Source organism: Formica exsecta, unplaced genomic scaffold (genome assembly GCF_003651465.1).
Source record: "Formica exsecta isolate Colony F162 unplaced genomic scaffold, ASM365146v1 scaffold504, whole genome shotgun sequence".
Taxonomy (NCBI): Eukaryota; Metazoa; Arthropoda; class Insecta; order Hymenoptera; family Formicidae; genus Formica; species Formica exsecta.
The window spans coordinates 201,456-215,210 of record NW_021852284.1 but is presented as its reverse complement, the minus strand read 5'-3'; the positions used below and the strand labels follow the sequence as shown (position 1 = coordinate 215,210).

At 33.4% G+C, this 13,755-nt stretch overlaps 2 protein-coding genes and 1 pseudogene across 4 annotated transcripts; 1 reads left to right on the top strand and 2 right to left on the bottom strand.

Annotated features, from left to right (window-relative positions):
* The window catches only part of LOC115241703, a 9,531-nt pseudogene extending 7,270 nt beyond the window's left edge, over positions 1–2,261 (top strand).
* Positions 2,262–3,405: 1,144 nt separating this feature from the next.
* LOC115241701 (post-GPI attachment to proteins factor 2-like) lies at positions 3,406–10,463 on the bottom strand. 3 transcript variants are annotated; one of them, XM_029817593.1, is made up of 5 exons: positions 10,344–10,463; positions 9,135–9,460; positions 8,775–9,042; positions 8,482–8,679; positions 7,959–8,398 (listed from the first exon to the last, which is right to left on the bottom strand). In XM_029817593.1, exons 2-5 carry the CDS (start codon positions 9,387–9,389, stop codon positions 8,265–8,267), a joined length of 855 nt encoding a protein of 284 aa, XP_029673453.1. In that variant the 5' UTR covers positions 9,390–9,460; positions 10,344–10,463; the 3' UTR covers positions 7,959–8,264. The 3 variants fall into 3 exon arrangements, with proteins under 3 accessions (XP_029673455.1, XP_029673453.1, XP_029673454.1); XM_029817594.1 differs by lacking the exon at positions 10,344–10,463 and adding an exon at positions 9,907–10,328; XM_029817595.1 differs by lacking the exon at positions 10,344–10,463 and having other exon boundaries at positions 3,406–8,398; positions 9,135–10,329.
* Positions 10,464–10,710: 247 nt separating this feature from the next.
* LOC115241700 (protein MAK16 homolog B) lies at positions 10,711–12,475 on the bottom strand. The gene is made up of 7 exons (XM_029817592.1): positions 12,344–12,475; positions 12,214–12,260; positions 11,978–12,121; positions 11,448–11,760; positions 11,129–11,368; positions 10,980–11,057; positions 10,711–10,907 (listed from the first exon to the last, which is right to left on the bottom strand). The coding sequence occupies exons 1-7, from the start codon at positions 12,356–12,358 to the stop codon at positions 10,767–10,769; spliced, it is 978 nt and encodes a 325-aa protein (XP_029673452.1). The 5' UTR covers positions 12,359–12,475; the 3' UTR covers positions 10,711–10,766.
* Positions 12,476–13,755: the final 1,280 nt, after the last annotated feature.

The following is a 13,755-nucleotide window of genomic DNA, read 5'->3' as shown; positions in this document are numbered from 1 at the left end:
GAGCGTACGAGCTTATTAATAGAGCCCTTGAAAAAGCGCGCCACGCGAATACAAGAGCCGCGAGTATAAGAAAAGCTGATGTTGAAGGAAAGAAGGGCGGGGAGTCTTCGTATTTTACAAAGATCCGCGAACACAGATGCCAGGAAAATTATTCTAATGTAAAAAAAAAAAATCGTCTTTAATTTTATTCAATTATTATCGAATAAAAAAGAATTCGCATTTGTAGATGTTTTTAATTATTATAATAATTATTAAATAAAATATTTTTTTGTTTACGTGATTAATATCTTTAATAACCAATGTAAATATATAAGAATAGAAAATAAAAGAAACAATTGCAATATATTATATATAACAGAAATATCAAACTAAAAAATATATGTGATATATTGGATGTATAAAGATATATTTTTTTTTAATTTTTACGGAAATCAATATTATTTTAATAGGTTTCTCTGCACAAAACTTTTACATAATTTCTAATTACTCGCTTCATAAGCCTATTTAAAGATTCCGTATGATACGTAACGCGAGAATCGCAACTTGCGTCAGATTTTCTTTGAATTAGAGAGCGGGCCGTGTGTGATGATCACGCGTTCACGTCAATATTCCGGTAACATCGTTTGTTGAATATTCAATGTCCAGTATCCGATCCCCGAGAGAACGACGACCATAAGCGTTGGATTCTATTAGCAAACAGTCACGAGAACAATGGTGCGTCGTCGATGCGATTCCGTCGATATACAAGCGGCGAGTCGATGATCGAGCCCGATAAATGCCGGCCACCTTCCTTCGGCACATTTCACGACGAACGTCCGTCCCGGGTCCCGGGATACTATTCGCATATCTAAATCCGTAGAACGTCCTGGCCCGCACAATTCCCAAGATTGTTACCAGTCCGGAAGACCACTTGTGCCGCTTATACTCCTTCGTGCATGACCGGCCCTTAATTCGTCGAGAACAGATCGTCGTACGTGAGTTAACAATGTTAAGTTCGAGACATTTGAAACGTCTCAAAGATCTGTTAACCTTCAGTCACAATACCGGAGCAAAATCTCTCCCCCTTGGATGAAAAAAAAAAAGTATTTCAAAGAATTCAAAAAAATAAAGCACGTTATTTGCTCTCTCTCTCTCTCTCTTTCAGAGTTTATTATATACTTTTCTGAATTCCCTTCATGGTTTTACGCGTGTGTTATTCTTTTTACTGAACTATATTTACATATATTTTAACACATACATAATAGTAATTGAGAATACAATTAATATCGAGGGTATTCCCGAGGGTCAGTACATCAAATATTGATACTCGTACAATATGAAATATCCAGATTAAAGAAATGCACCCCGAGAGGATCATGTCCGATACATACGCCAACGAGGATTTGTTTAACGCATTGGCGCTATTGCATTCGACCGATGAGAATAGTGCCGAGAAACTTCGTCGAATGCTGGACGCTTGTATGATTTTTGCAAAATACCGACGACGCAAACGCTTCGATGAGAATCTCAAAGAAACGCGACTATGTCCCAGAGCGATGCGTCAAAACGATCAAAGACGAGATCTGGGACGGTTCCGAAGTCGTTTCTCTTCTCGAATCTGACATGACGGAAAACATCACGAACCATCAAAGGGCTGACATAAAAGTGTACGAGGTCAATTACGAGGATTGCTGCGACGACCAGAACGTTCCCAGGATCTCGATTCCCGACGAAGGACCTGCCGATGGGACCGTGTGCAAGGTTTTTTTCTCAACTAAACTTTCGCGATTCAGTTTATAATTTATAACTTAAACACTAATAGTGAGATAACACACTATTTATCGTTGCGATTGCACGAGCTGCCGCATTGTTGATTTACGAATTGTGTACATCTCTGTATGCGATATATAAAATCCAAGATTTGCAACGGCGCAAAACTGGGACCTTTGATTTTGCTGGAGTGCCAAGAGTGTCAAGAGGCTTATCATCCGCTGTGCCATCAACCTCCGGTCATCGACGTTGATGTTTACGATCCTCGATTCGTATGGCGGTGCAGACGATGCGTGGAAACATCGTCAGCTATCTCCATAAAAGTTAGAATTTTGGAAAAGGGATCTGTAGCAAAGAAAATTCGAAGAAACAATGATACGATAAAAGGGAAAGCAAATATTTCGGGATTAAAAATACCTACAAGAAGAAGAGACGGTGATTTGTCTGAGAAGAATGGTACGTCGATAAAAAGACGGATCAAATATATGTATATTGACTTTAACAAACCTTGATTTTATTTCTAAATCATACAAACTCCTCTCGATAATATCCTAAGTCTTTTAATCGGGAAATAATTATACAAAAACATAAAAAAAAATTCTCGATGATAGATATTAAAACTAATAAAAACATTATTTATTTCAATGTCAAAGAGAATCGATGGATTTTGAATGATAAATTAAAAGCTCAATTATAAATTAAAAGATCAATTATAAATTATGAATTGAAGAATTAAAATATCAAAAATAATGTCCAATCATACTTTTTTGCCAAGTAATTTTGATACTATAAATCAATAAAGAATTTATGTCTCTCTCTCTCTGAGAAAAACAGCGTTTATATAACAAATAATAACAAACAAGCGTATACGTTACGAAATTCTGTATTTAAAAATATCTCATTTCATATGCTAAATGTGTTTTTAAGCATCGCGTGTCGAAAAATCTTGAAAAATGTAACGTAAAAACTTGGCATTGATAAATAAGTTTTTAGGTAAATACAGAATGTTTCATTCAGTGACATTAAACGCTTGAGAATCCACCTGTTTTGTTCGACCGAACTGTTCGACCAATATATAAAAAGAATATGCTTACATAAGAAAAATGTGTTTACAGATTCGCCAGCAGAAAACAGAAGCGCGCAGTTACGTGATTCTCCATTATTCACAAAGGATTTAGCGAATCTCTCGCAAAGAAATGGAAATCTATCGTCCTCTACGCAATCACGAAAGAGAATCGGATCTAAACTCTCCGTTACCCGTACTACCTCAATGAAATGAGGAAAACATCTACAGGTTTGATATCTGTTGTATATCTTATTAAAAGTATTATAGAGATATTAGATAAATATGACAAAACACAGTATTATAGAATAGTTTCATAAAAGTAAAGAATAAAATATCGATATATAATCTTGAAGAATACAACGCTCACACGGTAAGAAAAAAATGTACCTCATAATTATCGTTATAGTTTGCATTGTGTGACAAATAAATATAAAGATTGTTGTTTAATGATACCTGATACATTTGGATTGATACAATACTTAGGTACTTGAACCCTAATCAAAATTATATTTGTTTTAGTCCTGTTTTTTATAGTTCCTGAAAGAATGAGTTGTGTAGATTGTTTAGTGAGATTAATAAAAATACATTGCTGGTTGTGTACGGTAATATTTACTTGACAATCGTTCGCGATACAAATAGAAATCATTCTTGTCCTGATCGAAATCAGTGTTGTAACCCGTTACAAGTCATCACATACACAGAAACACTTTTAATCACAGTATAGGGCACTCGCTCTATAAACCGATTACAAGAAATATACACTATATTACAACGGTCGTGTATTCATCGCAAATACGGAGTATCAGAGTGAATGTTACATCGTATCGATGTTCGACCATATTGTGTAGGAAAATACAGCTATTTCGTATAGTGTGATGTGTAAAATCAGTAATGAACCATATAAACAAAATGTTCGAGCCTTTGTCCAACCTTAGATACAGCCGAAGGAAATGATTTATTAGATTGGCTTAGATGACTTATTAGATTTGGTTACGCGACAGGACGACAAAAGAGTTCTCATTCGTGTCGCACGATAGCCATTTAATCGCGCCAGTTTATTCTCTTACATTAAGGTCAACAGAGTTCAATTACCTTCGGCAATGCTGCAAGGTTCGGTTGGATTTGAGGTTCGATTAACTCTCCTTCTGATTTATCATACACAATACTGTGGCAGAGATAAAAGAGCTATCAGAGACGTCGGACGTAAGTTTGCCTTCCATACCGCGAAAGTTTTCAATTCGAAGATTTCAAAATTTGACGAATATAATATACATATATACGCGTGAAAGAATTTAATAAGTTATATAATGTGACGCAAATTCTCTCAATGGTTTCCTGATAAGATTTCACAAAAACATAGAATAGATTGAGACTAGAATAGATTATAATACAGATTATAATACTAATTAACTAGATTTATTCTCTTACTAGATATTTACTGCACTTGATTAATTAATTGTCTACTTCAATAATGATTTGTAAATATACAAATTCACTACTCGATTCGTCGTTAAATATAAGAGTAGATGCTTCGGGAAAATGAATTCTGTGATAATATACAATCGAAATTTTTGCATAATATAATATATTTTTAATAATCTGAAGAGAAAAATAAGAATGAAATAGATATGGAAGTTATTTAAGAAAAAATAAAACTTGTAAAGTGGAAAGCTGTGTTTGTGCTTATTATCACAGAATTGTCAATTACCCAAAATGATAAGAGTATTTTTTTCAGTGAGATCGTAGCACTTTATCGATATAATTTCGACATATATCATGTAAATTAGAAAAAGTGTTTCAGTAGCAAAATGATTTCGAAAAATACGGGTTGCAGAAAAATAGCTGTGATTCGATAGCATGAATATTTGTGTAAAGATTTTTTGCTTCGAATATGCATTTGGGTTGATCTGTGTATTAAATTGCCATACTAATAAAGGAAAAATCGTCATGCCATTTGTTTAACGTATCATTGATATATCCATTCCTTGTACAAGATCATTTGTACAAGATATAATTGTGTATCGTGCTAGCATTATGTACAGCGAAAGGAGAAAGGGAGAGAGAGCTTCGAATATGATAGAAATTCTTGACAGATATGTGTGTTTAGTCATTATCGCCAATATGTAAAAACTCATGTGACAAAATTTTTAAATATATGTTTTCAGAATTTTTATCCTAAAAAGCTTTTGTGTCGTGTGTGTAAGGAAGAAAATATATTTTCAGAGAATAGGTAACACAGCGCAAATAAGATCCTTTACACTTTACACCATTCAACGCTTAAACCTCGTTCATTCCTCGCTAGATCTTTCAAATCACTCTGAGGGTGTGTTGATATCTTAACAATAAATTTATGAATATCGATAAAATCTCCGCATAATCGAGTGTAATCACAAAAAAATCATTGTCGCTAAATAAATGTTTAGCACACAGCTCTCTTTGGAAGCATTATTTTGCAATACCAATTCTTGCAAAACTAGTATCGGTGGGATTGTATCCTGTCCATGTTTTCTAACATGAGACTTATACAAACGAAAAAGATTAGCACAAGAAAAACTTGGTTACCAAAATTTTTCGTTTTGCGATATTTTTATAGAACTTATTTCTGCAAGCTATCGCTATATTTCTATAAAAAAGACTTTTTCATATACTATTAATTTCTACTTATATGTATATATGAGACATTCAATATAACTTCCAACATGACTCGTATTCGGTATCGATTAACCAACATATACATAAGATACATCAGAAATCGCACATCTTTCTTCAATTATCTAAAAAATTCGAAGAGAATTTCTTATGGAAAAGTTAATGTCTAATTACAGAATTATTTGAGAATGTTAAGTTTTAAAGACAGAGATAGATAGCTTATGTCGCAAGTTAGTTAAATATTTGAGAAATAAAATTGATTTTAAAAATTTGTTGGGCGATTTATAAGAAAAAATGCGCAATTTTTGATGTACTTATATATATACTCCGACAATGCTAACGTAAGCTCATGGCCTATTAAGATGAATACGTTCCACTATAAGCAATCCAATCATATTGATGTTCTTTAATTCTTGTTTCTTTATCGGAATAAAAGACATGATGCAGAAAAGATTCTCAATTATTGCTACAAGTGTATATAAAGAGCAGTGATCACAAAGTGGCTGCTCAACGAAGCGTAAATACAAGTGATTCATTAAAGATCTTTGAAGATCATTATTAATGTGCGCAGCATTTCCGACGTAAAATTCGACGATATCTTTAGTGCATCACTTGGCACAGATTAGCATTCGATAACGGTATCAATAAGAATGAGTCAAACAAGACTACTGTGAGTGCATTAATTACATTATGATAATGTATAAAAATGGTTCCACGTATAATAGGAACCGTCAAGATGTTACGCTCGGATTATCGAACATATCATGTCCGTCGCGTGTGCAGAAAAATAAGAAAAAGCGTTACTTCTTCGTATAATAATTACAAAGACTATCTAAAACTATCATCTCTACGCGATTACCGATGACAAATGTATCGTGTATCTGCGAAGAATATATAGCGTTCGTTTTCTCCTTTTTTTTTCTTTCATCAAATCATTACATACGAGGAACCTCAACAAAAATTCGTCATATCAAAATATGCTACAATTGTAACGTTCGTGTGTAAAAATGTGCAAAAATGATACCGTTAAACTGCGAGTGCTATCTAGAGTCACATTGAAACTATCGGCCTTTATAACGAATCCTAAGAGATATCGCGTTAACATATCATCTGCTTATTATAAATACACAGTAATAAACGCTACTTTGCTTATTGATACAAGTATCAAGAGATATTTGGCGCAAATTCTGTGAATATTACAGACTTGGCTGTCCTTCTCTTTACAGATTCCGCGATCCTATTCTCGCATGTATGAAACTTTATTTCGACATTTCGTGTAATTTTTTTTTTTTTTTTTTTTGACAGGACATGGACAAGATTTCCGGAAATCACTTTACAAAATTCTACTGCATAATTTCTAATAACACTTTAAATAACAAATTTTACTTATGAGTTTCTTTGTAAAGTTTTACCGGGCATCTCGCTTCGTCGAAAACTGCAATAAGATCCGATTTACTACGAATATTCGTTATTCGTAATTATACTCGATTTCGAAATAACAAATCATCGAAGACTCAATTTTTAATCAACCAAGATATTCGACAATATTTAGCCATAAATCATTTCTGATGATTAAAAATTGTTAAAGCTTAAAGTTTTATATAATCTTGTCCGAAAACCGTATACACATACATACATCTATGGTTTAGACAAGAGATATACGGGGGTTTTAATCGTAAAATTTCGTAGAAACTTTTGTTTTTAACATTGTTTTATAAATTCGCGTGAGAAATTTAGATCATATCTCTTGAAAAAGCTGGTCCGAATGCAATCCCCGTTTAAATATTTTAATACGATTGCGACTGTTTTAATCATTAGTATCTGGATAATTGTTATACTATCAGGATTATCGTATACTACATACAAACATAGGTGCGATTATCCTACGTTTGCAGTACAATAATGCTGAACAGAACAGCTCATGAACATTAGCTGATTTTATTATCTCAAAATCTATACAAGATTAATTAATCTCTCTTACAAGGTGAATGAATGTAACTTATATAAGATTTCTATGAAATTTACCAACAACACACAATTGTATATCTATATCTTTGCAATAACTTAATATATACACATATTTAATAATTGTAATTATATCTCAAAGTCCATTTGATGTAACTGCATTTTACAATCTAATTTCAGCTAATGACATGAAGTAAGAATAGTGTAAAGCGAATAAAATGTATCGCGACTAGAATTAATATGTTTGACTAGAATTCTCACCTTGTAAAAGTCTATAAAAAAAGATTCAAAAATCTTTAGAAGTAATCTCATATGATGCATAATAATATTCAATTTACACTAACGTTAAATGCTGTTTGTATGTAGGATACTTTTTTAACTATTGTGTACTATAATCATATACTCTATTGCTAACCGATATTAAAAGGCCGTTACATATTTCATCGTTTTGAAAGTAACCAGTGCCACACTTTGGAAGCGCTAGATTTTCCATTTCATTTTTCTCACAAATCAGATATCCCTTTATATTCACAAAAGTACTAATCGAATATTATAATCGATATTGCAAGATAATATAAGTGTAAAGATAAGTATAATAGAGTACATACATCGAGTATTTGCTCTTTTAAAAACCGCGGAAAGTAAATTATATCAATCTCAACAATAGAACACATTATACTTTTATAAAATATCATAAAACTGAGATAATCATGATGCTGTGTATCGTGTATTGTGCCAAATGTTCACCTCTTGAGAACCATGATTTACAGCACTTCCATGCAGAGGCAATAGGCACTTTAATATGACAATGAGAATGATGTATTATCCTAAAAGGTTAATCTATTTTCGCGGCAGGTAAATCGTGACCTACAATCAGTTGCTCTTTTGGAAAATCCAAAACCACCGTGATGTGAAAACCCATATTTGCAAAAGCTATCACATACTCACATAGCGAGAACCAACTAAATGCTGCTCAAAATAATAAATATTAAGTTGTGTTTATTTTTTGCTTTTGTTAAGTTAAACATAATATTTATGATTTTATTTCTTACCCAAATCGTGACATAGCAGTCGATGTTTCAAGAAGAAGATAATAAGACCAATTGTACTGACGAGACTCATCATAAAGAGCGCCTGTTTGTACTGAAGGCTTTGTGCATTTGGAGTTATTAGGCGACCCAATCTTACAGCAGTCAGCATGTACGTGAGCGAACTAATCATGAACGCTATGAAAATTTTTTCGTGCACCGCTGTAATATTTTTTGTCATATATAATATTTTCATCATGTTTCACACTTTGATTATATTAGTGACAGACATATAAAATTTTATATAAATTACTTACAATAATTTTCCCTGTTAGAAATATATGTTACACCACATAAAGCTGCTACCTCGGCAATATTTAGCCAATAGCATAAATTTAGGAGCCTACTCCCCATAATTTTTAGAGGCACATCTTCAATGCTCTTAAGTATGTTGTAATAATATGAATGATAAACGCTGGCAATAACCAGTCTAGGTCCAATGTGTAATGCTATGCTGATACGCCATAGATACCTCTGAGGAGATACGCCTGTAATGGCTGAGATTGATGGAAGAATATTGTACACCTTTAACAAAGAAACAGATATGATTATCATAATTTGATAAACATACATTACTTATTTATTATCTTATATATGATATAAAATTTTGCGCTTACCCTACAGTGAGTTTCATGAATGTCATCCTGTTGGAATATGTATGCCGTGATGAAACAAAATAACAGCGATATAAGTGGTAAGCCAACTGTTGCCAGACACAGTTTTCGAAATGATAGCGCAAGATATATGGAACTTTTGTTGCTTCCCACATTATTCAGTTCCATATTAGTAGTGCTGTTTAACATCCTGACATTTGTGCGCAAAGCAAAGACACGTAACTCAGAGCAGAGCTCAGTCAGACAATTGTGCGGCATAGATTCATATCGCTCTCCAGCTTTCAACTTATTCTATGATCCTTCACATTACTTTACATGCCATAATAACCCTGATGGAAAGAAATCACAGATTGCTCCATCCAACAGCTGATACCCCAAAATTGCTCATTAATGAAATATTGCGATGAAGGTGTTCGTTTCCAAAGGAATTGACACTTGTGTGTTCGCGAAGATGTGAGATCTAATTGCGGATTGAACGATACGTTCTACGAGAAAAGAGAACGGAAGAGCATTGCGAAATTTGCTCGATAAAAATAAATCCGTTCAATTAATGCATTGATGGCCATATACCTCGCCTCTGCTTTGTTACGTTAATTGCTCAATAAAAGCGTGGAAAAACGCGAAAATCAAGGCTAATCATCTTTCTTAATAGATTAACGCGCAACGACAGCGTGCATTTCATTTTCCAACATCTCATCGAAAACATTTCCGCAGAATAAAATTACGTCACATATAACAGGCGTTGAATATATTACACATTAATAATAGCACATACATATATTAATTTGAGACGTTCATTCCGTGTTATTCATTGTATCATACGTCATTATCCGATGTTATTATTTTCATTCTTGCGATGGAGTATTTTCCGAATAACCTACTCGCGCTCTATAAATAGCGAAGGGATGAAATCACGGCGGTTCGCGGTCACATTTTATCGCGAACGATTCACCATTTTTTTTTAGCTTTCGCGTTTTTTTATCTGATACGCTAAAGGGCCGATATCGTTGAACGGCGGAAAGCAAATGTCAACGTGCGTGACAATCTTGACGAATGCGCAATGCCGAAGCACTGCAGATTAACGCCCCGCTAATGAATCACAATCGCGATTTCCGATTAAGAACGATAAGCGTGCGAGCACAAGTGGCGAGAAACGTCCCCGTTTCGGATTTTAGGATCGTCAGCCGCGATAAACGACCGTGCGTAATTTACCTTTCTTTCATGTCACGATTAATCGTATCGTCTGCTACACAGACGTCTCGATTCTCCTCCGACGAGATTACGAGATGAATGTATATATATATGTATATATATATATATATATACCATTCGCGTTTATGTATCGAGAGTTTTCGCGCTTCTTCCGTTCGGCGCTTCCGCACGCTCGCATTGTGGGCGGAATTTTTAAAACGATATATTGCATGTAATACACACGTGCATACACACATATATATATAATTTTTTTCTACTTTTGATATTATCTAAATACGCGAGCGAAACTTACACTAAAATATTGAAGATTTAAATACCATCGAATTAGCGATCATAATGGTAATTATTACGTTATTTCAACCATATGTAAATGTTCGAATAATTTTATTATAAACACACAATTATAATATTTACATAACTTTGCTACGCTCGTTGTCTTTGTAGATTGTCCTCTTCCACTTCGTACTCGATTTCTACTTTTGGTCGCGATTTTTTCTGTACCTTTCCTTTTTTGACAACTTTCGGCACTTTTGTTTTCTTGCTTGTGGATGGTTTGAGTAAGTCCTAATGTGATATGAGCAATTTGTAGCAGAATATACGATATAATAAGCTTATTTGGAGATAGAAAGTTCTTACCTCAATATCACTGGCTTCAGATTCAAAACTGTCCGATAATTCCACTTCTTCCTTCTGTCCAGAATCACTATCTTCATTCTACACAATATAAAATATGTGTAAAAAAAAGTTGTTTTTATTTTAAAATAAATAATTATTTTATTATATACCATAAAAGGCTCTTCATCATCATCCTCGTAGTCATCGTCATCGCTATCAGCTTCAATATATTGCTGACCATCTTGCTCAAATTCCCTTTCATCCGTTTCTAATTCCATTTCCACCTCTTTTTCGAGCTCTTGCTCCTGTTCCTCATCCCGTTCGTTTTCTGCTTCGCTTTCTCCTTCAACTTCCACAGCTTCCACAGCTTTATCAAACACTTCTTGCGGAAAATTGTAAATACCCTTGTACTGAAACATCAACAACAAAAATTATATCTCCGAAATATAACTAATTTCTTATGGTGACAAATATAAAATATAACATTACCATTCCCTTCTTCAGTCTGTCCATAAGTTGTTTCTCAATTGCATTTTCTAATCTCGCAGCGATCAAAGCCTTTTCTTCCCTACGTCTTTCTCTTCTTTCAATCTTTCTTTGAAGCGGTACAATCTTCTTTTGTCGTCTTAATCTGAATTTTCTCATACGAATGAGATATTGCGTGATCTTGAGAAATCTTTGCTTACATTTTGCCTTTATGAAACCAGGCCAATATAGCAGATTTTCATTAATTTGTTGTATTGCCTTCTCAAAGTTTCTGGATAGCTTGACTTTTTCCCAGCTATTTTTAGGTGTATGTATTCTAATAAAAAAATTATAATATTTATATATATAAAAATATATATAAATGAAAGTAAACAATGCTGCAATTATCTTCATATTGAAATGGAGCATAGATCTATTGATGGCATTTCAATAATTTATAATTTTTGTTATCAAATAATTCATATAACTTATGAAGAATAATAACAATGTTATACAAATATATAGGATGAAAGATTCAAATATATACAACCTACCTCTCCGCTGTTCTCATATAGAGATAAATAATACCCTTTTCCTCTCTAATCGTAGCATACTGACTGTTTGCAAGGGGGCATGCAGATCTACTGCATAAACCTGTAAGATTGTACTCATTTCTGCAAAACCTCTGTGTCTTTGTACTGCAAAGGAAATGTCACAATTATAATTCATTATAGGTTGCTTCGCGCGGTTTTATTATATATTCAATTATTTCTTAAGAACACATACTTACTTTACTTTAAAGGAACAAAATGCTTTATTGATGACACTCCACACAACCTGCAAGATTAAGATAAAAATTTTTAGGGTGATCATATAACAGACATATAAAAAAAAGAAAACCTATTTAGAGTTTTATTTACATCGTCGTGTTGCATTTTGTTTCTCTGTAATCTAACGCAAAGTTATATTACAATTTGTACTTGTCAATACACACTTATATCAAACACGTGTAAACCTATGCAAGTGGAATAAGCTAAGATTACATTCGAGACATTTCTTAACATCCATCCAGAGATGGCAGCACTAACATAATTGTACAATGCATAATATCAGTTGATAAAACACCTGATGCTTATATTCGACCAGAGAAAAACTTCAAGACGTCTGTCCCAATAATGTTAAAATAAAAATAATCACGCTCAGTTAATGAAATAGACAATTAAATTCACAAACTGTATGTATTTTTAATTCGTAATCTATATAAATGTAGTACGAACATATATAACAAAATCAATGATTTTACCGGCAGTGAAAAATAGATTCGCTACGTAGTCTCTAAAACGGACGCAGATGGCAGTGCAAGGCTTGGTGCAAGCATTTCGTAACGGAAAACTGGCGGGATGACTGCGTGCGCTTTCAGTCTTCTCTTCGAGATGATATATACGCTGATACTTTATTCATCATTGTGTTTATTGCAACATCTGTTTGGAACGTTTTGAAGGTAAACATATATTAATTAATCCATGTATTTTGTAGAACAAGACAAAAAGGTGTTATGAATCAAAGATATGGATGCTTCGACAAACCCAGAATCGGCTTCTTTTTTTTGGTTGTAGAAAAGTATACATAATCGAATATAAATAAAAGTAAATGCATGTAAAAGTACAGAAAGCAGAAAAATCTACAAAAAGGTCTAACTTTGATAATAAAACGCGTGTTAAATAGACAACTTTCTGTATTAATTATAGTCTAATTCTACATCCGAGAGAGAGAGAGAGAGAGAGAGAGAGAAAAGAAATATCGCTTGAAATTGAGGATGCATTTCGTTCGACGCTATTTTCACTTTGATGAACTAATCGGGGCAAAGAATCTTATGTTTCGAAGCGAAAATAGTGTTAAGCGGAGTTGTACAGAAAGCAGAAAAATCTACAAAAAGGTCTAACTTTGATAATAAAACGCGCGTTAAATAGACAACTTTCTGTATTAATTATAGTCTAATTCTACATCCGAGAGAGAGAGAGAGAGAGAGAAAAGAAATATCGCTTGAAATTGGGGATGCATTTCGTTCGACGCTATTTTCACTTTGATGGACTAATCGGGGCAAAGAATCTTATGCTTCGAAGCGAAAATAGTGTTAAGCGGAGTTGATACCTTGAGAAAAGAGTGGGGAGAAAAGTCGTTATAAATGGTAATACTTTATTATAATTTCTTGCAAAAAGAAAGCTTGTTTTTAAAGATTTATCAAAGAATTTTTTCTTTTCTCGCTAATTATAGGACGTGATGTGTACTGCTCCTATTTTCGACGATCTAAATACGCCTCCGCTTAAGAAAG